The sequence below is a fragment of the Aquila chrysaetos genome, chromosome 3, assembly GCF_900496995.4.
Source record: "Aquila chrysaetos chrysaetos chromosome 3, bAquChr1.4, whole genome shotgun sequence".
Classification (NCBI taxonomy): domain Eukaryota; kingdom Metazoa; phylum Chordata; class Aves; order Accipitriformes; family Accipitridae; genus Aquila; species Aquila chrysaetos.
In genome coordinates, this window is record NC_044006.1 from 74,241,156 (window position 1) to 74,266,072 (window position 24,917).

The window sequence follows — 24,917 nt, forward strand, 5'->3', positions numbered from 1 at the left end:
CACCTTCTTCATAACCTCCTATAAGATATTTATCAGGATTGATAAGATCCCCCTGAGCTTTCTCCTCTCCAGGCTAAACGCTCCCAACCCTCTCAGCCTCTCCTCGTATGAGAGATACTCCACTATCCAGACAGCAATTATTTCTCAAAGCCAGGGATTAGTTTTATCTCATCTGTCTATATTTGCACACACTTCCAGAATTCAAATTAAAGGCATGATTTCTATATCATCCCAGTACAGAGAAAGGATTTTGTAAATGCCACAAAGTTTAGTCTGAACTGTCCCAACGGCTGATGGACTGGAAAGGAGAATAGACCATAAGTAAGTTAAATACACACATGTGCACATCTCACACACAGAGATGTACTGGAGGTGCATTCCTACATGTGCTTCAGTTTGACTGTTTAGCAGAATCTCCTCCTTCCCTCAGGCCAGGAGGCAGTGAGCAGGCACTATCTGAAGTTTCACATACTTTAATGCTTGAGAAGATGACTGAATATTATGACAATTGACAGGCCCTCAGCAAGTTATTAATTTCTTGTTTTGCTTCGGTTTGTTTACTGAGTCTCCTCTGCATATGACATTACTACAAATGCAAAAAGCAGATTTCACTTAGTAGCCTTTGCTTTACAGCTTAATGCCCTTATCAGCTCTTCATTTACAAGAGCTCTGCCTGCCTGCCTGGGTGCATGTGCTAGATCACAGGAATGGCACTGTTGAAGCATCCAGTCTCAATTTCTCGAGCCAAGTACATGAATCTTGGCCCCACCACTGACAATAAGCAAGCACAACACTGAGGCTCCAGGCCGTTACTATGGTGGGCAGAAAGCCAAATTCTGCACTTTTTCAATGCACAACACATTTGGATTGGCTATGATGTGCAGTGATGATGTATGTGAATGTTTCACTCCGAGGCAAACACCAGCATTAAAGACAGAAAGGTGAAGACATCCCAAGACATTAGGTTTAATTGTCTGGGTTGACCAAGAGTAACCTGGTGTCTCCCTTATCTGTAAGCATGTGAGGTAAATTATGCATATAAGTTAGAGTGTACGGGTTTGTCCATGACATGGATTTAAAAGCAGAAGCTCCATTTGATAATCCACCCAAGGCAGAGAGCTTGAGCCTAGAGACTCAACAGGAACAGCCTGGATATTCTGCATCCCAAATAGGATCACTTTGTCTTTCTTGCCCTGCTGACTGTATTTTGTGTCCCCCTTTCTTTTGTTGTGCAGGATCTGGGCCAGTTACACCTTCGCTGGTGAAAGGTGGCACACATATCTATGTAAACATGTCATGTCTTTCTTCATATCCATGATACATCAAAGAGAGATTCTTTCACATTCACTTCGTGGGTATACAATGACGGTGAAAGTATGCAGTGCTTTCTCCATCTATCCACTTAGTGTGCGGTGCAATCCCAGTTGTTGTGGCATGTTTCTATCAGGGGTCCTACTTTCCATTATCTCTTCTGGGAGTGATGAGCAGTCTTCCAAAGTGAGGTGTTCAAACCTTGGTGTTGAACTCACTCACAACAGGAATGTTTAATGTGCATCACCATTATTAAAGCATGTGGTGTTTTGCCTCTCCAGGTTTCAAGACACAAGTTTTGGTTATTTTGTTTTGTGCTGTTTAAGCTGACTAGTTCCTTCAGCTCTATTTCTAGAGCTGAAAGTCCTACTTCAGCACAATGGGACAGCTGCCATGCTGCCCTGGCTTGTGCAAGGTAAGGGCGACAAGGAACCTGACCATGAAGCAGACCCTGAATGTTGTGATCCTTGACTCAGCTAGGAAGGTCTGTGAACATAGAAATCAGGGAAATCTGGTAATGTGAGGTTATCTTCCAGGCCTGATTGACTTGGACAGCCAAGGAACAGGTTCCAACTGAAGTTTTTCTTGCCATTTGAGACTACAGTATGAATTCTCCTGTATGATTATTGTGGGCAAGGATGGAATCACACAAAATCACACATCTCTCAGTGAAAGGGTGTCTGTCTGATTGCCAATATGTGTAACTCCTGGGAATTAGATTATCACCTTCAAAATCACCATTAAAGCTACAGAAGAGAGATTGGTCAAGGGTTCAAAAGTTTATGGGGAGTAGAGAAGAGGAACTAAGTAGTGCATGACAAAATCCCTCCCAAGCCTACAGCATGGATGCCCAAAGCTCAGCCAGTCATCCTATCCATCTACCTTATAGTCAGGAGAAATAGTGCATGTAAGTCTAATTCATCCAACCTACTTTGGACATCTCCTTCCAGATGAGATGAAATGCACCCCAGACTGCATTTACTGTTTTGACTCATCACCGCTGATCATAAGAGACCACAGATTAGTGCAGGTGCGGACACCTACAAGGTAGGCACTTACATTTAATCAGATGCACTACAAACAGACAAACAGTGTGGTCATATGAAAAACAGATTCATGGAGAAAAGAATTTTTTTAAGGGTAGGAAAGGGAGCTGTTACAGATAATAGCCATTGATCCAAAAACTAGTTGAAAACTACAAGCTGAGCTATATCTGACCAGTATTGATGTTTGGGGGTAAAATTCCCAAAACACAGATGCCTCTTCGTCTCCCATATTTTTCAATTTCATGTACTAACTGCTTCCAATTGGAAAAGCCAGAAACAGAAATGCAAAAATTCCAGCCATAAGACTATTCTTGGCAGACTGTCAAATGAATTCTGCACACTGAGAAGGCTAAATCCTTTAGCACTCAACTGTAGTTTTTACCAAGGTCTTACTCAAGCAAAACTCCCATTGAAGGAGATTACCCTGACTGTAAACCATGTAAAAAGATATCAAATGAGAGCTTCAGGGCTTGGCCAAGGATATTTGGGAAAGGTATTTTCAGGAGTTGACTCAAGTAGTGCTCTGAAAATTGAGATGATCTGGATTTGGATGGAGGTGATGTGACCTTTCCTCTTTCCTATCAATCAGCCTTATTTCTAAATTACCAATTCAACCTGCAGGCATTTCTTAATTTATTTAGAGAGCCACATAAACATAAATGTTAACATCACTTACTGTTCATTTTCATAATATAGCTTGCCAATGGCCCAGGCAATGATGATTGGGCAAGGAATACCTGCAACAGCAAAAAATCAGGAGTTAATCACAACCCATATATGTATGGATGATACAGATGTAGATTCAGATTTGAGTAAGGAGACTCTTGGTTAATGAACTGGAAGACTCTAAATACAACTGGTCCTATCTTGGTACACTGGAGACGTCACAATTTCTAAGACCCCTCTATGTATATAAAAAAAAAGATCATCTCAAAAAGAGAAAACTCTAGTACCAGTAACAAAAGTTAAAAAAATTATTAACAAACACACGTATATACCTATATGTCTATATAAGTGATCAGATCAGTTTTGGCTGGCTTAAAGGCAATTTTGGTCCCTTTTAATTTTCCTGCAGTTGATATGGCATAACCTTAGAGACTTAGAGGTGGGTGTTTAGATTTTTATTTCCCAGGCTGGAAGAAGCTTGTAAACTTCTTGGGCTCTTTAGATGAAGCCCATTTTCAAAATTTTCAGCATTTTTGTTGACTCTTCCCTGTGAAACAGGATTATGAGAAAGAATCTTCTGATATCTTGCGATGTCAGAATTCATTCATTGTTTGCCCTTTCTAAAGGATCCAGCTAGTCTTAACTTTATATGTAACATTCTACCTATGATATGCAGTGTGCTCTGTGTCTGCATGTGAGTTCTCATCAAGGCCATGCATTTTGCTTTACAGGGCTTGGTTTCTCAATTATCCCCAGAAGGTGTTACCGTAATGCTCCTTGGGCGCGCAACCTCATTGCAGCAGATGAGGTGTATTTGCACACTTAATATCCCTGCAGTGCCATATCCTCTCCTTTCCAATTCTATTGTTATACCAGTCCCATGTCCAGAGCCTCGCTCTTGTGCTTTTTTTGTGTCAGGCCTTCAGAGTCCAGCCGGTTTCAGGGGGATTTGCTGGAGCAGGAAACTGGACATGAGGACGAGTAAGTGGAGCTGGCCTTTTGACGCAGACCTTCTGGGGGAAACAGGAACTTTTTCACCCAGGCATTCTTCAACCAAACACTGTATTGATGTCAAAATTGGAGGAGGAGTGTTTCCTCTCTCCATTTCCCCTTTACTTTTAACTTGTCAACTCAGGCAAAACCAAACAAGACAAGACTCTCCAGCTCCATCCCTCATTCCAACCTCCAGGTTCACATTCCTCTGAAATCACTGCTACTCTAAGGTGAATTCAAGATTCAACATGACCTAATCCCTCATGTAGGAGTCAGCACATCCTCATATCTAACGCTGCCTTTTAATCTCCCATTTGTTGCCGCTTCTGTGGGAAATTAAGTCTCTAAAGAGATGAAGCAGAGTGGAAAGAACCACAACACCGTAGGGAAGGGACTGAACTGCTTAACGGTCATCTTTAACCTCAGCAAGAAGTATAGTGCAGCTCTGATCTCCTGCACCACCACCCCTTGTGGCTTTTGTACCCTGCAAGTGATTGTGCTGTCTTCCAGCTTGTTCACCATTGACTCACAAGGTCTGGTGCACTTGTTTCCCCCATGTTCTTGCTAGGTATGAACAGACAAAATGTGCCATGTCCTTTTTCCTAGAGCAAAACATCTTTCTTTTCCTTGTGAAGCAAAGAAAAGGGATTTGAGAATGAGGCTGGTAAAAGTTCATGTACGGGAAGGCAAAGCAGAGCCAGAAAGCACCCAAAAGGGTGAGAGGAAAGGTATATTCAGCTCACACCACTCCTACATTAGTAATCAGAGACCCAGAAGGCTCTGAGAGAGGAAGGGAGGGAAAATATTAGCGACCAAACCAGTCACGGCATCTGTGAGAGCTGTGTGAGCAGCTGATTTTCCAGTTTGGTGACAGAACTAAAAAATATTGAAAAAAAATTGAATCAATTCCCCACATAAATATTTTCTTTCTACTACAACTCCTCTTTCCTCCCATTTGATTTTGGATTGAATTACATATTTTGTTTTAAAGGCTGTTTCTGCCTTCAGAACTGCAATTCAATTACTTCTGCTCAGTTCTGAGAGGAAAAGGCAATTCTGAACAAAATGTCATTCTACTTTCAGAAAAGAGAATATTTGTGATTTTTTTTCCACCTTTTTTCTTTTAACAGAAAAGAACTGCTAAATTCACTAGCTCTGTTTGACCTCAGATTTTGCATTCAAGCGAACAAGCTGTCCGAACGGGGTTTGTCTTGCCAAACCTCTGCTGGCCAAATTCAAATCATGGATATATTGGTTGGAAAGGGCCTCTGAAGGTATCTGGTCCAATCTCCTGCTCAAAGCAGAACTATCAAGACTAGCTCATCTCAGCCAGGGCTTAGCCTTGCTGAATTATCAATACCTCCAGGGTCACAGATTCCACAGCTTCTAAGTCATGTGTTCCAGTGTTGCACTACCTTTTTGTTAAGTTTTCTGTTTTCTTAATGTCCAACTGGAACCTCCCAGTCTGCAATTTGTGGCCATTGTCCCCTTCTTATAACATCTGCTATTACCAAGAAGAATTTGGCTCCGTCATCTTTGTAATTATCCTTTGTATCATTCTTGGTACCTAACAAATCCCTCTTTAGCTTCCTCTTTGCCAGATTAAACAAGCTCAGCTCCTTCAGCCTCACTTTACAGGTCACGTCCTCTAGATTCCTAATCACATTGACAGCCTTCTACTGGATAATCTCCAGTTTTTCCACATCCCTTTTGACCTAAAAGACCCCAAACTGACCACGGTATTCCAAAGCCAACCTTACCAAAGCTAAGTAGAAAGTATTAGTAACTTCCCTCAATCTTCTGGCCACACTCCTAGTGCAGCCCAGTATGCGTTTTACCTTATTCATGATGAGAAGGCACTGATGGCTTATACTCAGCCTGCATCCATTACAAGCCCTATACCCTTTTCAGCAGGACTGCTACTCTGACAGTCGGTTCTCAGTTGGTACTGATGGACCAGCTTATGTTGACGCAGCTACGGAAAAGGAGCAGCCTTTGCTCTGGCCTGGGCTGACACAGTAGAAATGAGGTAACAGGGCGTGCAATGACCTATTTTTCTGTCTTTGAGTAGCCACAAGGATAGTACAAAGATGACATGTGACTCTGTTAAAGGCTGTTTTCTAGGAACAAATCCCTCAGCAGTCCAAAAGACAGCTGTAAAGTTGGACTGGCAGATAATTAGTCTTTTCTTCTAGTCAGTTCCTCACTTAGAAGTGTCTCTTGAGACTGAGGGGTCCATAGGGCATGGACAGTGCCTCTTCTGTTTCATGCTATGTTGAGCAGCAGCGTATAAGGGGTTGTGATCACTGCTTTGCTGATCAAAGTGAAAGGGATGTGGTATGAACTGCTGCATGCCCCAAATGCTGAGCCTGGGACTTCTCTTTCTTTCCTTAACAACAGGTGCCTGAGGATCTAAATGAAGAAGGTAAATCCAGCAATAACCTATTAGCTTTATGGCATCACCACAGTGAACAACTAAACCTGATTTCATGTTGTTCTGACAAAGTTAGGTTTGAATGTCAGATTTCACCACAGTGGTATTTTTAAAGTTTATTCTTGCTACTCTTGTCTTTATCACTTTAATGCCAGGTACCACATAAAGCCATTTTAAACACACAAGTCACTTACACCATCCTATGAAGAGAAAGACCCATTTCCGCAGCTTATCTGTGGAATAAGTCATTACTATAGCGGTGTGTAAGTAGCAGCCTTCCACAAACATCCAGAAGAAGTTGGTCACCACAAAATAATTGTAGACAGTGGTAATACATCGACACCAGGGCTGGAAAGGAAACAGAAAATATTTTAAAATCATGGTGAGAACATTTAAAAGATCTATATGTTGTCATTCGCTTAAAAATCAATGGTAGAATTCATTCATGGGATGCAGATTTATACATGTGACTTGGAATCACAATATGTTAGGTGCTGTCAGGAACTCACAGCTATGTCTGTGACTTTCTGCTGAGGCTTGGTTTTGACCACAACATGCAGGATCTCCTGTACCTAAGCATGTCTGGAAAGTTAACAGGCCATAAGGCACATCCACACCAGCAGTTTGCAAGCAGTTTAAGAAGCAGCTGTGTGGAAATAAGACAAGAGGAGGTAAGTAATTTGACTACAGATGATCTTTCAGAGAGGTACAGCCATAGCCTAGGGTCATATCCAAAGGTGACATAAGAGTCTAAATATATCTTAGGCAGTATAACCCACCTGCTGAGCAATGCAAAGAAAATATAAGATAGACGTTAATGTCACAGTCTTACTTCATTTCCACTGAAGGGAAGGAGCACTGCTGACATTTAGAAAAAAGATATTTTACTTTAAAGACATGGTTTTATCAGCTACTTCATCCCCTCTATTCCTGCCATTAGTGCTTCAGTCTGTAAGTCACATCACTGCACAAATCACCTCTGAATTTTGCCATAGCTTCCACAGGAATTTTTGGTCAGGCTTAATGTATCAGTAAAGGCATCTTCTCCTAACGGCAGTGCAGTGAAAGCACAGCTATGGAATACACAATTAGCTATAGAGAGGCAGATGGTAACAACACATCAATAAATCACAAGTAACTGCTGATGGTAATTTCCATAGTGCTACACACAGAAGTCTGGGAAAATTTCTTTCTGACCCAGCAGGCATTCAGTGTATTCCCCGAAGCTTGACATTAATTACCTATGTTAGCTGGGTTCATTGATGTCATTTTGGTCTCACCATTCTCCAGCCTTTTAATTAACTCTACTACAGTATTTGAAACTTTTGACCCTCAGTTAATTTTATTTCAGACTTCATATGTATGAGGTATTGATGATCTCTAGGCAGTCAACAGACCAGCAGATGCACTATCAAATCCAGCAAAATTCTGTGGACTAAGAATTTATTGGAGAAGAAACACAGTTACAAAATGATTGCCTATTCACAAGTTGTGATCACTTCTGTTCATTGAGCTGTAATAAACAGAAGAAATCTTTTGGATGTGTTAAAGCTTTCATTTCTGTATTATTTCATTAAGATTTGAAATGTAGATTGGCTTCATCTTTAAAATAGGATTAAAAACCAAAACAACTCAGAAGAAGATGAAATATTTTGTTTTCAAAGTTTTGTTTAAACCAAATTAAAGTTTCTTTTTTTTCCTCCTTTTGGCCTAAGCAAAGGAAAATAAAGCCACAAACTAAAAAAAACCCCTATTTTTGGCTAACACCAAACAAACATTTTGGCTCCATTTCTGACTGACCCCCAAAGTAGTAAGACTAGATTTCCAAAGACTCTTAGTCTCACATTCAATTTTTCAAAGGTATAACCATGAATTAAATCTTTCCCTGTGGCCTCAATCTCATGTAAATTCTCTGATATAATGTCTAGACTCTTGTTCCCCTCTCTCCCTCAGCTGCAACACTTACACAGTTTTTATCCTCTCCACAGCTGCTCATTTTCACAAGAACTGTAAAAAATAGTTATACCTGAGCCTGTTGTTCCTGTGTCAGAACAGAGTGGAATTGGCTGGTGGATTGGGAAGATACTGGGACAGATACAGACACATACACATAATGGTGGTGAGATCTCCCTCTGCATCGTTTCCATAGGAAACCAGAATAAAATGAATTTTGAGCAATTCCTTTTGGAATTGTGGATTTATTATTATTGAATAATAAACCCAATTAGCAGAACTCATTAATTTATACCTTTTCATTTATTTGACCGAGGATTCTTAATCCCCACATGTATCCACCATTAGGCTCCAGACATCTTCAGCAATTCCCCTTCTTGATTTATTAACATAAGCACTATAACTTCATGCAAAATGTTTCCATGTTGAGTCCTTGATGCTTCTGTAACCACATTAAATGATCTCCACTGATCAGCACAGAAGAGATCACATGCTAGCATAAGTGATGTTGCTCCCATTGATTTTGGTGGTGTTATTTTGACTCTGACTTATACCACAATAAGAACATAACAAAGTTATCACTAATTTTGCGTAAAGCACATTCCCCAAAAGACTGCAATGTTCTGCAGAGAAAGGATGAGTTAATGAAAACTGAGGCAGGTAAGGATCTGTCCTTATATTTGCAGGTTTATATTTTCCTTGGCACTTTGTGGTCACATTTTAAAAGGCATTTGAGTGCCTGACTCCAACTGATTTTTCCTAAATAACTGTAAAAATCTGTATTAAGATTTGCAGTATTGTCATGAGAGTAAATCACACAGCATAAAACTGTCAACAATAAAGCTCATATACCACCATCTTCCGTAGTCTGAAAATGTCAGAAACACAGACAAAGCAAACAGTGAATTAATAGAAGCTACATCTTCTCAAAGGAGCATCTGGTTGAATAATAATACAGAGTTATGCATAGACTTCTTTATCTAGGTACTAATGACTTTTCTATTTGTTTTCCCAAAGTGTGAGATTAAAGTTCAGATGTCAAATTTTACATTTGAAAAGTTAACCAAGGATGGTGAGTGCGCAGCTGACATTAAAATGAATGGATATCCAGGCTCCTGGGGTGGTTTTCAATTTCTACAGGACCAGTTCCTACATGAGTGGAGCCACATTGACTGATACCAGCTATGGATCCAACTCATAACCTATAGGTACTTTAGTCCACCTGCTTTCCAAAGAGAGAGAGTATGAAGGGGGATGTGTTTCGGTATGTATTTGAATGTGTGTTTGTAGCACACTTTTTTCTTGATTATGGAGGTAAATATCAGGGGACGGCCCTCAAAGGAGAATACTCCACTATAAGAATATTACAAGAGAAAGAGAACAGTAAAAAAACCTGCCAAGGGACTATCAAAAAGGACTACTTGACAAGGAAATGCAGAATTATTGCTCAAGAAAATAAAGAAAAATGCTTTTTCTTTTGGAGTGGATGCTTTTAAGCCACTCCAAAATCCTTGTATCATTGGGGCTGCTGGGTGACTAAACAGGGGAAGGCATTACAGTACTTACATAGGGACTGATTCAATGTCCTCACTCAGACAAGCATCTGCAGCTGGGAGTTACTTGAGTGAACAAGAAATAACACGGAGAGTAAAAGAAATGGGAGCACGGTGACATGCTGTATTTCTCAAGAGTGCTCAATGCCATGCAGAAAACACGCCCCACTTCTTGCCCTCTTCAGCCTTCCCATTTTTTATTGTGTGGATCTGTCTGGTCCCTTGAACTGTCTCTGACTCCCAATCACCCATCAGAAAGCTGACTTAGGTCGCTATGCCAGCAGAAAACTCCTCCTTGCCTTTTTGTTGGCTAGGTTAATTCTCCACCAGTTTAGTGAGTTCAGTCTCCAAGGGTTCAGTCCTCCCCAAGGGATCAAGAAAAGGAACAGAGCTAGTGCAAAAGAAGCAACAGGAGGTGGAGTGAAGCATTTGGGTCCCTGGAGGAAAGAGCCATCCCTTTCAGTGACAGGGAGTTGCTGCTGGATGCAGCCCAGATCAAAGAACTTCATGCTCAAGGCCAGCACGGTGAAGAAGGGCTTGGCAGAAAAATGGAATTTTGTAAAAAAACCCCACAAAGATATCAACAAGCAAAAATCATACTGTTTCAGGCCCTATTTCTTATTTTCTTGTAAGTCCCACTGACTCTAGGCAGCAAGGTGCCCACTGTCATCAGACAAAGTAGCTGACTCAGAGCCTCAACAGCCAAATTTCTGTACCCATCTCTTCACGGAGATGTTGCCCTCTGGAATGAAGGTTTCCCCTATCCAGGTACACATCACTGCAAGATGCTCTGACAAAAATGTTCAAGAACAACCACATTTAGTGTGTTGCACAATACTGTGTCTCACAGTGTATAAATCTGGAAAGTATTTATGGTCAATGAAGATATGAGAGAAGCTTTTGGGTGGGATTTTTACTTTAAAAAAACCCTTTGATATTCAGCAATGAGGAAATAAATGAAAATTTAGCAAATCTAAGCTCGTTTTCTTCATCTTTTTGAAATGAAATGAAAGTCACTCTGAGCATGTGAATGAATAGGTGTCATTTGTAATATTTCTACCAGATGAACAAATTCAGCATCCCTGCCCGCCCCCAAACTACATGGCAGAGACATGCTACCTCCAAGCACGCACTTACTTCATTGCTTTCATGTATGTTGTGGTCTATCATTTGAAGCAGAAACCACATCACATTCCTCAGGATGAATGTGGTGATCAGGTTCCAGTGGATAATATTCCGCAGGCATCTGATACTCCTAAACAGGGAAATACATTTAAATCATCATATATAGTGAATATACACACACACATGTTAATGACTATATAAAACAAACAAGCTAATTCTGTTCACTTGCAAAATTCCTCATGGTTTATCCTCTCTGTCCTGGTTTCAGATGGGATAGAGTTAACTTTCTTCCTAGTAGCTGGTACAGTTTGTTTTGGATTTAGTGTGAGAATAATGTTGATAACACACTAATGTTTTAGTTGTTGCTAAGCAGCGCTTATCCTAAGTTAAGGATTTTTCAGTTTCCCATGATCTGCCAGCAAGCAGGTGTACAAGAAGCTGGGAGGGAGCACGGCCAGGACAGCCGACCCGAACTAGCCAAAGGGATATTCCATACCATAGGATGTCATGCTCAATCTATAGACTGGGGGCAGTAAGCGAGCGGCTTTGTGGTGCCCAGTTCCTGTCTGGCCTTAAACCACAACACCCTCCATTACCTCTCTTACACTATGGAACAGGAGGTTCATCTGTCCCATGGGTCAGCAAGAAGAGTCTACGAGGCTGTCTGTAGCTTACATCTTTACCAGCAAGCATATCTGGGTCTGGTCCCATTCTCTGGCTCTCAGGGTAAATTGCACAGCCAGTGCCAAAGCAAAACTTTGATTTTGCAGTGTAGTCACAACACAAATAAATGACATAAATAGAAAACAGCAACAGGAGGATGGCAAAATCTGTGCTTCAAAAAGAGACCACAGCATAACCTTTCTTCCAGAAACCACATCATAACTTTTGCAAAGCCATGTACAGCGATTCGTCTTGATGACATGAGGAGCTCCCTTTGACAAGAATCAGTTCAAGCAAGTGAAACAGGATCTACTGGAAAGACTCAAATATTCAAGTGGTCATTTCATCCTTGGTTATAATTTTTGCTCCCTTCCACTCCATCCCTAGAACAACTAGAATTGATAAGCCCCTAAACACTGGAGTCTGTGGCATTGTTCACAGAAGAAGATTTGTTGACAAATACCTGTGCTGGAGTGGCAAAACTGGAATAGTTTACATTTGGTTAATCTCTTGAACAGGCTCACCTGTGTGAATTTCAAAGTTTTCAGACCCATGGATGCAATAGGAGAGCATGGACTGCCTGGTTTTCAGCCCTGGGCTTAGCTGGCTGTACCAAGCTTTCTTAAACAAGGTAGAGTTGCATATTCTCCTTCACCAGAAAATATCTGTGTCTGTTTTTTGTTCTTCCCCAGCCGCCATTCAGATGCAATGTAAAGTATGAGCACAATGTGAAATACGAGCTACAATAAGTTGGAACACAGTGCCATAAAAAAAGAGAGGATATCTTAAATAGTGCTTCCTGCTGAAAAAGGCTCCAGGAGACAGCCAGTGCATGATGCTGATGCCAGAACCAAACTATCACTGAAGGTAGACAGAAAGTTACTCATTACAGATTAAGTCACCTAAGACAAGATAATTTGTCTTCTCATTCTTTGTGAAATGGTAAAGGAAGGCAAGTGCCAAGTTGCAGTTTTGCAGTTACAGACTCTTCAATTAAATGTTCTTTTCTCAGCTAAATGCAAACCACTCCAGTTATTAAAATCACTTCTACAGGGGTTCAAACAGCCAGTGCGCTTCCCAGGATCATCAGGTTAGGATTCTGCATTTGCCGTACCAGTCTCCCTGCTTGCAAAGAAAGCTGTCAAATAACACGGGGCAAACACAGAAAGCGATATTCTCAAACCTGCTCAACTGTAACTGACTGTAGCTCAGCCCAGTGACAGCAAAAAGAGAAGGCACAATCCAACTTTACTGTTGCCTCAGGTCTTTTGCATGACAAACAAGCCAGACTTCTTAATAACAAACACTATTTTGCTATCATAAAACACTTATTGCACTTTTCCTAGGACTCAATTAGTCAGTCTTAGGGCCAGAAGCAATTCTGTTATGTCCTTCAGCCTCACAAATCTCTTGAAGATTTCACAGCAATCCAGCAAAAAAACAAATAGAAGACCTCCCACACATGACATCCTGCAACTTACAGAAAGATGCTCAGAGGTATAACCCTACTAAGTCAATGTTAAAATAGCTTCTGAGTTTAACAACTCAGGCTCCAGGTAAGAAATTGGTATTTGGTTTTGAGAGCCTCAGTGACTCATGACTGGAGTCAATTTGGAAAACAAATCTCCAGCTGCTCAGATCCATTCACTTTTATTTAGGCTACAAAACCCCAAAGCATTGCTCTCAGTGTAACCTGTGCTACCGGAGAACATTTCAGAGACATGCCTCACTTTGAAAATTTCACTTCTAACAAAAGGCAAAGGTTCACAGTTAGGCTTTCAAAGAAACTAGGCAAGCAACACCTACTGCCTTTCATGCTGAACCTCAGGAACCCATTTGGCTCTGGACAAACTTTGAAACACGCTATTAAGGTCTGTTCCCTGTTGATCATTCTGCACATAAATGTCCTGCAGCTGCTGTTCATCTAGATGTTTTATTCACTCCCTTCAGGTTAAGGATTAGCAGATTAAGGAAGGAGTTTGAAACACTGCTTCTAGGGGGAGAGGGAGGCAGGGGACTAGAAACTGAGGAAATTCAGGTCAAACTGTAGAGTTACTGACAAAAAATTAATTGCTTTTGAGAGCTCTAACAACAAAACAGATCCAACACACTTGCCACCCAAATGTATTTCTTGTCAAAGAGAAGATAAAGGAGTGGAAAAAAAAAATCCTTGCTGCACGCCTCCATTTAGATGAAGTTTAATCATCCCATATGCTGCAAAATCACTAAATCTGGCTGGAAGAAACCTTATTCCCACAAGACTTACAGCAGGACATTGGACTGGCCACAGAGGCAAATAGGATCAAATAAATAGTTGTAGACTTTTTGGTTCAGTTCATTAAAAAAGCTTTCCCACCCCAGTAGGATCCTAGTCATCAAAACAACATTCTTTTCTGAGTTTTGGAATATAAAGACAAACTCAGCATCTACTGGCTGCATGATCTTTGCCCTCCTTACTACTTCTTGGTTCATACTGTTTTGTCTCCTTTGCCCATCAGTCTGCACCTAGCCATTGGCTTTTGTTTGGACTGCAAGATGCTTGGGACAGAGGCAAACTTTTAGTGATGTCTGTTCAGGACCCAGAGCAAGAAGGGCTGGTCCGTGTTGGGAACTCCCAAATTCTACAGATAATTATGATCAAAACTCTCCTTGTTTTCAAAAAGCCACATGTGCTGAGGAAACATGTGTTCCTGGTGTAAAATTAGTAAAGTATAAATGTGGCCAGCAGCTGGAATTTATCAACATAAAGCCCGAAGCCTTGTCAAATAATGCATTGGATGTGAAACAGAGACAGTTGGCTCCCATGTCTCAGTACCTTTAGCAAAAGCCATACTTTGGGTGACAGCAACCTTGTATCACGGTCTCATTCCCTTTCTGAGACACTCTGTGTGTGGCACGGATGGTAAAGTAGATGCTTTCGCCTGCTAAAAAGCTTCATGTCTTGGGCTAACAGAGCACTGAACAAGAAGAGGCTGTAGAGCAAGCATTTTGCTTCTCTGGCTGCAGTCTCTCCCCAGTTATTCTCCCCACATTGCTGCCTTGGCAAAGCAGCACAAAAAGGTGAGGGGCAGGATTTGCTTTTGTGATGTCTGGGTCACTACTCTGCTGGTGTTAATAGCAGTTAGGGTTTTAATGGAAACACCAGTATAGTCAGGCTGAGAAACCCACGTCTGAAAGTGCTGCAGAGTTTCTCAATGGCTCAGACAGTGATGTGACCCCAGGCACAGAACGGTTTTAACCTTTTCCCTTTTTTTTTGTTTTTCCCTTTCCTCTTCTTTTAGTAAGAGCCCAACTGGAGACTCAAAGTTTGTTTTTGTTTGTAGAGAGCCCAGAGCACATGGTTTCTGTTTGCTTCTGTCTCCTAACTACTACTAGCGCAGAAATCACAGTGGCAATAATGCAATTCATAGCCAAGGGCAGGAAAAGCTTAAGAAATAAATGTGTCAGGTTCATACTGGGGAGGGAGAAACAGCAGGGTTAATATAGTGTGTGGAGGCTGCAGGGCACAGCAGTGGAGGACTGCAGCTAAGTCAATTGATGTAACAAGGGAAAGATTTCTTGCCAGCCACCTGAGAAAGCTGCTCTCATTTACAGGCACAGCTGGTGAATGTTATTATCATAATTTAGCGTGGGTAAAGCATCTAGAGGGATACTGACTGAGATGAGGGTCCCCTCATTTCAGACACTATTCACATGAGACTGTTCTTCTGGGCTCAGGAGCTTACCCTGTGCATAAAGTTTATCTGTGTAGTCAGACTGGAGTCTGAGGTGGACAGTGAATGAAGGACATGTCCCAAATTGGGCAACAAAGCTAGTGAGTAACAGGAGGCCTGCAGCACAGCTAATGTTTGGTGAAAGGACAAAGCCGACCTTGTCATACTCACTCATCTCTAAGCCTGAGGAAGAAATTCATAATACTAACAGGTGTAATTGGTCCTCCACAGGTCTCTTCCTGGCTCTTGGTAGATGGAAGCTTGCTTAAATTTATAAGTCTTAATTTAAATTTAAATACACTCGTTATTCATGAAAATGACCTGTCCCTTTCTGAAAACTTGTTAAACAGTCGTAACAGTCTTCTGTGACAATGAGCTCCACAGTTCCTTTCTCCTTGATTAATTATTGCCTTCACTCTGTGGAGTGACAAAGCAAGCAAGTCTGTGCTCCAGAAAGAGCAATAACTGTCCTCACAGGCAGCACTGAAAAGGAGTTCACATCACATTGTAATTCGCGGGAGGTGCGATTTGAAACACATTGAGCTGTATTACAAGTTAGTGAATTGAGCTTTCCTAGAGTCAAAGTGATTGGCATGAATGCATTCCCTCACAACTCAGAAGCTAAGAAATTTGGGATTATTCTTACCTCCGTACGGACATATCACAATTTGGAGAGTGTGGCAGTGACAACATCAGGAAAATGAGAGCACAGACAGCAGAGAGCTACCTTCTCAAGAGGGCAAAGGGTCATGTCAGAGAGGAGAGAAATGGGAGATGAGGGGACTGTGTGCTGAACTGCTGCTTCAGACACTATTACAGCATCACTAGGAAGAAGTTGAGAGTTACAGAGCCATTTAAAGTCAGCTAGCCTAAAAGATCAGATGATATAAAGTTTCATATTCATCTTCATGTCAGGTAACATTGTTTATGCCATTTCCACTTGTTTTACAACCCTTGATGTGGATTGAATGGTGCAAGTGTAGCCCACCTTCCAAGAACAACACCACAAGTCACCATCCCAGAGAGCCTGAAGGCTGGCACATCACAAGACACCATGAACTGAGGCTACGGGCTTCCATTAAAGAGCCTTTTTCTGTATTTGTTTCCTGCCCTGATCCTTTTCAGACAAAAAGTGTTGGTCAAGGTCTTGGCTGGACTCTTCTACTAACTCTTCCCTGGTGCATGGGTCCATGGACGGAAGGAGTAAGAAAAGAGGTTGCAGCAATTCAGTCAGAACAGACTTAAAGATTGAGGCCACAGCATAAAGACATAAGAACTTCTATATTCAGTCAGACCAATGAGCCATGTAGACTGTGACTCAGTTCCCAGTGGTGATCAGTAAAAGACAGTTTGGGAAACAGTATGGGAAACAGGGGAGGTAGACTGTTAGTTGTTCCTTGCTCTTACCTCCTTGCTTGTGGCAGTCAGAGGTTTTAAGATATTCCTGATTCAGAGACCACATTTAATCACATTAAATCACCCTGTTGGTGGCCCCAACTCCTCACAGGAGTCACTGAACTCCTTTTGTGGTTTATGTTCACTGGGGTCAGGCCATGGCTTACTCTACTAACACGATGGAAGGAAGAGCTCATAAGCTGTTATTCACAGTAAAATACATTTGTCTATGTTGGTTCCTTTTCTCTGATTGCTTGTCCCCTCCCGAGGGCTGGATGAGGAGCCTTTTTTTCAAAACTACATTCCCTCCTGTCCTTTGGGAGTTGCAGGGAGGAGGGATAGGAATAGCCTGGAACTGGACAGCAGGAAACTGCTAGTCCCACGGGCTGTGGGAGCAAGCTGGGAGGAGTGGTTGGTAGCGTATCTCTAACACGTGCTCCTGAAGTAGCACAGTTCATGCAGCAATTTCACTTCTGGCTGTGCCTGACAGCAGATTTTGGGCCTGAAATATCCCCCTGAAATACAGCAAGTAGTGTCAGACAGGCACATGCAGACGGTCTATGTTACACTGAGTGAAAGGGCAGGCAGAAGGAAAAGGATTTCCTTGAAAAGGAGAGAAAAGATGGGCTTACAGTTTCTGCCTTGGAGGGAGAAAAGATACTGCCACTGGAATCATCTCGGTACTGTAAATGAAAGGGTTTATTGGCTCCTCATGATTTCTTAAGAACAAGTGCTTTGCCTGCAATTGAGTCACCTCCAGACGACTGCTTCTGACAAGGCAAGTTTCCGCTGAGGGCCAGCCGCACAAGAATCCTGCTGCTGTGCCACCCCTCCTGCTGGTTTGGGCAGAGGTGTCCTCATGTCAGGCGGGCAGGACTTTTTGCCAGGAGTCATTGTTCAGAGTACAGCCACTTGCCTGAAGGCTAATGACGTGAGGCTTTGGATAGAAGAGTGTAGCAAGTGACAGCATATTTTCACAGGAGACTGAGTTATGTAGTACCTTGCTTTAGATTTACATATTATATATAATACATATAAATATTTATGTATTTATATATCATAGGACTTGGGGGTACTGGTGGCTGAAAAACTGGACATGAGCCGGCAATGTGCACTTGCAGCCCAGAAAGCCAACCGTATCCTGGGCTGCATCACAAGAAGAGTGACCAGCAGGTCGAGGGAGGTGATTCTCCTGCTCTACTCCACTCTCATGGGACCCCCCCTGCAGTACTGCGCCCAGTTGTTGGGGGACCCCAACATTAGAAGGACATGGACCAGTTGGAGCAAGTCCAGAGGAGGGCCACAAAAATGGTCGGAGGGGTGGAACAGGAAAGGCTGAGAGAGTTGGGGTTGTTCAGCCTGGAGAAGAGAAGGCTCTGGGAGACCTTATAGCAGCCTTCCAGTACTTAAAGCAGGCCTACAAGAAAGCTGGAAAGGGACTTTTTGCAGGGGCATGTAGTGATAGGACAAGGGGCAATGTTTTTTAAGCTAAAAGAGGGTAGATTCAGACTAGATATAAGGAGGAAATTTTCTACAGTGAGGGTGGTGAAGCATTGGAACAGGTTGCCCAGAGAGGTGGTCCTGTCCCTGGAAGTGTTCAAGGTCAGGTTGGATGGGGTTCTGAGCAACCTGATCTAGTTGAAAATGTCCCTGCTCATTGCAGGGGGGTTGGACTAGATGACCTGTAAAGGTCCTTTCCAACCCAAACTATTCGATGATTCTGTATTTACAGGGATCTGGGGACAATGGTACAGGAAAATGTGTGTGTTCCAGTGAGTTGAGAGTCCCAGAGTATGTCTCTGGTTGTGCTGGCCAGAACCAGGTAAGATGATTTGGGAGCACATGCCTCCCACTCACTGCACACACAGAGAGCCCCATAAAAACATTAGCTTCAGCTCTGCAGCAGGAGGTTAGACACAAAGAAGCAATTAAGGTGAAAGCAAACATACTTCTCTTTGGCCTTCCTAATTAGTAAATCAAAAGCCAGGTGTATGGTGGGAAATTACACATAATGACCTCTATATTTGATTTGAGAACAGACCATGTTTCAAGCCCAAATGTCATTCCCTGACTTGATATCACACCACCGGCATCCTGAACTGCTTGGTGTGCAGGGTGTCATAACCGGGCTTCCACGTTAGGAACGATAGGAGCAAATGAAAAAAAAAAGCAAAATTCACCAGCAGTTGACTGCAGCCTATGGCAGAGGTGGGCAGAAAGAGCTTCTCATTGTTGATAAAGAAAGCACACTCTGCTAATTATTTCCATCAAATGGCCTTAATTGTGTGGTTGGATATAGAAAGCAGAGAATTAGAAAATCCATTCTTTTGACTTGGGAAATGCTGAGATTTGAAAAGGCAGAAAATCTTATCAACTCTTTCTGTACAGGTGGCCTCACTGATTCAGAAATGGAGCTCTATAAAAGGGTTTCTAAAATAGCACTGGTAAAACTCAAAGTAGCCTTTCTGTTGATTTATGTTTTTTCTTCTTGCTTTATCCATAAAAAGGTATTTTTCCTCTGGGATGTGCAGAGCTACTATTTTCTGATTCAAAGCATGACACAAGCAATTAACATTAGCAATCATCATAATGTGCCAGCATGGTTGAAAGCTAGCTGAATTAGTTGAATCATCTGCATGGAAATAATTGCAAATGATAACTTTAATAAAGAAGCTTGGAAACCTTCTATTAATTCATGTAGTATTCCATTAATAATGATGTTCAATTAAGACTGCTGTCCCAAATTCTGTCTGAAGACAGTCTGCAGGAGAAATCTGAGCACACTTTGCTGGAGTCCTTCCCCTTCCATAACTGTTGAATGAGCAGGAAGGAGAATCACGGACAATACTTAAAAAAATATTTTTCCCCTTTAGTCTTTTCTAGGGCAGCCAGAGCCCATGGACAAGCCATAAATGGCATGGAGTGGGAAGAATACCTAACGGCAAGTTATTTCCCAGGCTCTGTGCCTGTCACGGCCTATTTGCTTTCATCCACATGGAGGCCTCCCCTGAGGTCCTCATGGTTTGCCCCGCATGCTCATGTTCAATCAGTGCATATATTCTGGTACTCCTAATGCTTACAGATGGGAAAAGCAGCTGGAGATGTTGGCAGTGAAAATGAGCTTCTTGGTGGCAGCTGCCTGGGGGAATATAAATATTCCCACAGGAAATGCAAGGGGCAGTTGCAAGGGAAGAGCGAAAGCCTGGAAAAGAATAACAACTTTATTATGAGGACAGGGGTGAAATGCTCAGGTGAAGAGGAGAAGCAGCAGCTTCCATTAGTGCTTAGGGTGTGCATAGACCCTAAAAATAAACTCATTGTGGAACCATCTGTGCTCCACTAAGCCTTTTCCAAAGCTTCTTTCTTCTGCCTTCAAGCCAATTTTTAAACACAGGACACGAGGCATTCTGCCTGCTTTAGACACAAAGGCTTAAAGCACTGATATTCCTAGGGTTGGAAGGATGCAGCCAACACAACACAGAACAGGACCACAGCCCCAGGACAGGACCAGACTGATGGTGTTCACTGTCAGTGTTTGTGCCCAGCACTGCCTGGCCGAATAGCACGTTGAACAGGGGTAAAGATGGCCCTCTGCAACTACCCATGGGCACGCTAACGATGAACGGTATGGATAACTATAGGACGTGACGCCAGCCTGTGCTTTGTTCCTAGTCAGTGTACGAAGAGAAATGTTGCCCCTGAGAACTACGTGGTTAAATATGGGGTAACTGAAACCCAGTCACTGGATACTGCAGTCTAAGAATATAGCTCCAATCTTGACTGTGCAATCGGCTCCTCCACCGGAGAAAATTCCTCCCTTATTTTCACAGGAATGACAGAGTCTGATACAGCTGACTTCATTTAGTACAGCATGTGCTTGTGGTTTAGCTGGTTGAAAAAAAGATTTAGGAATCTGCTTTAATTTGCTTTGCTAAATGGAGGTCAGATGTCACGTCATTTTTGAACCAAACAGGAAACAGGACTGTAAAGTATCTTTGTAGCAGAAGCCACCTTCCAGCTCAGGTTTTAGAACACCATAACAAACTAGGTTTAGAGTAGCAGGGGCACAGTACGTAGCTACAGCTCTCTGGGGTTTATCTAAGACATTGCCCTGTTGACACAGGTTGTAGTTATCAGTCCAGACTGTAGAAGGGTGAATGTTTTCTGTGAAAAGTGACCATTGCAGCTGGATTGCACAAATTAGAGTTAGGACTTCAGAAGCTGGACACTGAGTTGATAGTGGTTAATCTGGCTTACAGCTACTGTTTGGGAAATATAAGAGTAAACAGCATGTCCTCATTCATAATCCCCTTGTGGGATTATAAAAAAAAATCTGAAAGAAAATTAATTTAAATGACCAGCTAGGGAATTCAGGGGTTATGTTTTTCTTGCTTTTAATACAATTATACAATTCACAATGTTTATTAAATTATCTACCTTTGCAGATACTGTGTAGATAAACCAAAGAAGAAAGTCTGAGGCACTGATGCTGCTGTTCACACTCTCCTTGGCCCCATTTCCACCAAAACATGGTGTGAAATATTCCATTATTTTTGAGTATTTGGCCAGGAATTCAGGAAAGACCATATAGGATCATTCATAGCCTGCTCCTTCCAAATATTCATCCTTGTACTGGGTCTAAATATTAGCCTCATGGTGCTCAATGTTTCCAGTGGTTCAACCTGGGCACCTCCCCAAGGAAGCTGCTGTTTCCATAACATGCAGAAGCAGTCCGCATTTAGCAGGAGTGCACATGGCCCATTTATGGGTGACACAAATCAGGGATTTTCCACCTCTCTCTGTTTTACTTGACAGACTAATGTGAAGCAGCAGTATCCATCTTTTAGATTAGACAGAAGAGAAGGTGGCTGGGTGCTGAACAGCTACAGTGGAGTTAGTGAGGGATGTGGATGTGCAATTCCTTGGATGAAAACTGAAATTGGAACATTTAGTACTTGAACACCCGCAGGTGCATATGTAGTGGGCAACTCTAAACATCTAGGCTTGAAAACATCTTCTCAGATTTTCCTTCTCAGAGATGACTCAAGACATGTTCTTTTTTGAACTAAATTGCACTCCTGAGCATGATTCATATCTAAACTGTAAAGACCAAATTTTGTTTTCTTCCTTCCTCTGAAACCTTGGAAAAGTTGCAAGGCTTGCTCCACCATTCCCAAACCCATTCCATCACCATCAAAAGGAGAACAGAGCACAGACTGACAAGCTAGTCAGTCAACATAGATCTAATCTTGCACAGAGCAGTTCTATTACCAGAATTTAAACAAGTTAGCATCCATCTCCAGAAACACTGCCTCACGGCTAAAATGTTGGCATCGACAGAAATATACCACTAGGAACATATTTCAAGCGCAGGATAGGAAGTGACCTCCTGACCTTCCAAACCTCAGGTCAAGAAAGTCATTGAGTGAAAGTCCCTCATAAATTCCTGAAACTCTAGTTTAACTCCAAGGTAAATTTTTCCTCCATTACATTGCTCCTGGACCCCTCCGCTCTGTGCGCTGGAAATCATCCTCTAATATCCACTCACAAGTCTATCTGTAGACTGTCTATACCCATTTCTTCTTGCACTGACATTGTCCTTGATTGTAAGTAGCTCTTCAGTTTCTAATGTTTATCTAACAGTGATGTATTTATAGGCAGCAATAACACTCCTTGCCAGCCTTCACATTGCTAGGCTACAATACCACTATTTCAGATACAGCTTATGAAACCTTCCACTTTTTAAGAATATAGCTCTCTGGGCACACTTTTAATTACTGGTATTATTCCAGGACTTCATGAGGGCTCTGCTCTCTGTGGTTTTTGCGCTTGGTAGGCTCCATACAAAGAGTCTAAAGAACAAGTCATACAAATATGAGAAGAAGGTGTGTAAAGGCAGTGGGAATCAAAGACTTTGGCCTAAGGTTAATCAATGGGAAATGAGTTTCTGTCCTTTATCGGAGTTTGTGAGATGAAACACTTCACATGGTTTCAGGCAGTACAGGTACTTCAGATGTTTTGTATTCAAAGACAACCATCTCATTGCACATGTGCTTATTTACAGAGCTCCATCACTTTCATTCCTGCCTTGCTTTGAGAACTTTACTATGGACTATGACAGGGTGGGACAGGGTGCCGTCTCCAAACCTACAGCCATTGCATCCATGAAACACATGCTCTGCGATTACCGATGATGAAGTTTAAAAAATGTCATGTGCCTGAATCATTATTTAAGGCTCTGCTATTCTAAGTGGCAGATGGAATAGACTTAATTAGGCTAGGTGGCAAGCCAGGAGATGAAGGGGGAAATGGAGCACTGACATGAACTCATTAATTCAGTTAGTTGATGCCCTGTCCTGGGACTTGCTCTTTTTCCCCTTGCTCCAAGACAGAAAGGTATATATGGGAGGACTGCGCCTTAGATCCGGAGTCTGCTCTGCTCTAATCACATCAGATACCACATGACTTTTAAGCACAAACCAGTACTAATTGTGCAGATCACCTACCCACTTGATATATCCTCACTATCTAGGCTCTGATAGGTGTCAGATCACTTTGCTCTGTGAAACCTGCTGTACATGTCTTCTGACAGGTTGCTACAAATCATTTAATCAAACTCTTCCGTTCTTACTAACAGAGGCCTGCAGCAGCAGTCTCACCAACTGCACGCCAGACTGAAGATCAAGAGGCAGTTCAAAGGATCTTGGAAGAGGGGAGGATAAAGGAAAGCCAATCTTCCACTCCTAAACCCTGGGAGATAGTTAGGGGGAAAAAAGAAAAAAAGGGAAAAAAGTGACTTTGCTGTTTCAAGAAAAAAATGTTTCAGTCTTTTCGGAGAAACAGTATGTGAGATTTAGGAAATCTGGCTGTAATCACGAGAAAGAAAGGAAACTGCCTCAGGCCTATGAGAAAAAAAAATCAGATGTTTTAAAAGGGAAATAAAAAGAGGTAAATTTAGGAGCAACAGGAAAGCAAAGTTTCCCTCAAAACCTCAATTTGTTTTCATTTCCACCATACTAGTGACAAAAGATGTTATTCCAATTTTTGTGGGTTTGGTTTTATTTAGAACTGCCTTTATCCAGCAACCTGTGCAGAAGGACATGTCATTTTTAATCTTCAGCCTACCTTCCTTTCAGCACCATCCTTCTTTATTGGATTAAAAAATCAGCAGGGCCTTACATCTTTCCAAGAACAAATACCTGTCTTCTTACACTCCTCCTTCGGTCACTACTGCACAAATAAAACATCTGATTGAATCCAGTCAGGTCACTGCTGGCCATTGCCAGCACATTGTTTAATAACAAGTCAGGAGTTTTACAAAGGACTCTTATTCCACCTCAGAGGCTGGTATAACAGCACAATACCAAGGAAAAAGCCAGGACAATGTCATTTGCATTTCTGCATTATCAGAAACAGTAAAGAAAAAATATGATTCAAAAGAACAAAAGAAGTGTTTTAATCCTTTTGCCTTTTTTTTTTTTTTCCCCCTTCAGCTTGATTGATATCGTACTGATAGCAGGATTCCTCCTATGGAAAATTTCTACTTTACTAGTGTGAGAATGTGATTATGTGAGATGATGAGAACCATGTCAGCGGGAACTGCCTGTGTGCACCTGAGGGACAGATCAAACCTTTACTATTAATGAGAACACAGAGATTATGAGATTCACGGTAGTGCAGATACATTTAACAATGCCCTGTGAAGTGCCCTGAGCAAATCTCTCCAGATCCCGCGTTGGAGGTCAATGCAGCCCTACGGCACATATTTATTTTTGTTTGTGTGCTTGTTTTGTTTTGCATTGTAAAGACAGCATGGCTCTCACACTTTTAAGACCACCTACATTCGGACCTTGAGGAACTGTCCTTGACTTACATCTTTAGGAGCTATCTCAATGACTCATTACCATTCAGTCAGCATGCCAACAAAAATCAAGCCCTCTCCTGTAAGTTGGGCTTCACTTTTTATTATTTAGGTGCTAAATGAAATGTTTACTGGCTTATTTTTCATTGCACAGCCAAGAAAGAAGGACTGGCTCATATGTGACAGAACTGGAGAAAATAAGGC

The 24,917-nt window shown here is 41.9% G+C and overlaps 1 protein-coding gene across 4 annotated transcripts in view; it reads right to left on the bottom strand.

Annotated features, from left to right (window-relative positions):
• The window catches only part of CRHR2 (corticotropin releasing hormone receptor 2), a 163,017-nt gene that overhangs the window by 41,140 nt on the left and 96,960 nt on the right, over window positions 1–24,917 (bottom strand). For all 4 annotated transcript variants that reach the window (XM_030010263.2, XM_030010264.2, XM_030010262.2 and 1 more), the window contains 3 exons: window positions 11,094–11,211; window positions 6,645–6,798; window positions 3,034–3,094 (listed from right to left, as the gene is read on the bottom strand). In XM_030010263.2, coding sequence (XP_029866123.1) covers window positions 3,034–3,094; window positions 6,645–6,798; window positions 11,094–11,211 — 333 coding nt within the window. The remainder of the gene's footprint in view (window positions 1–3,033; window positions 3,095–6,644; window positions 6,799–11,093; window positions 11,212–24,917) is intronic.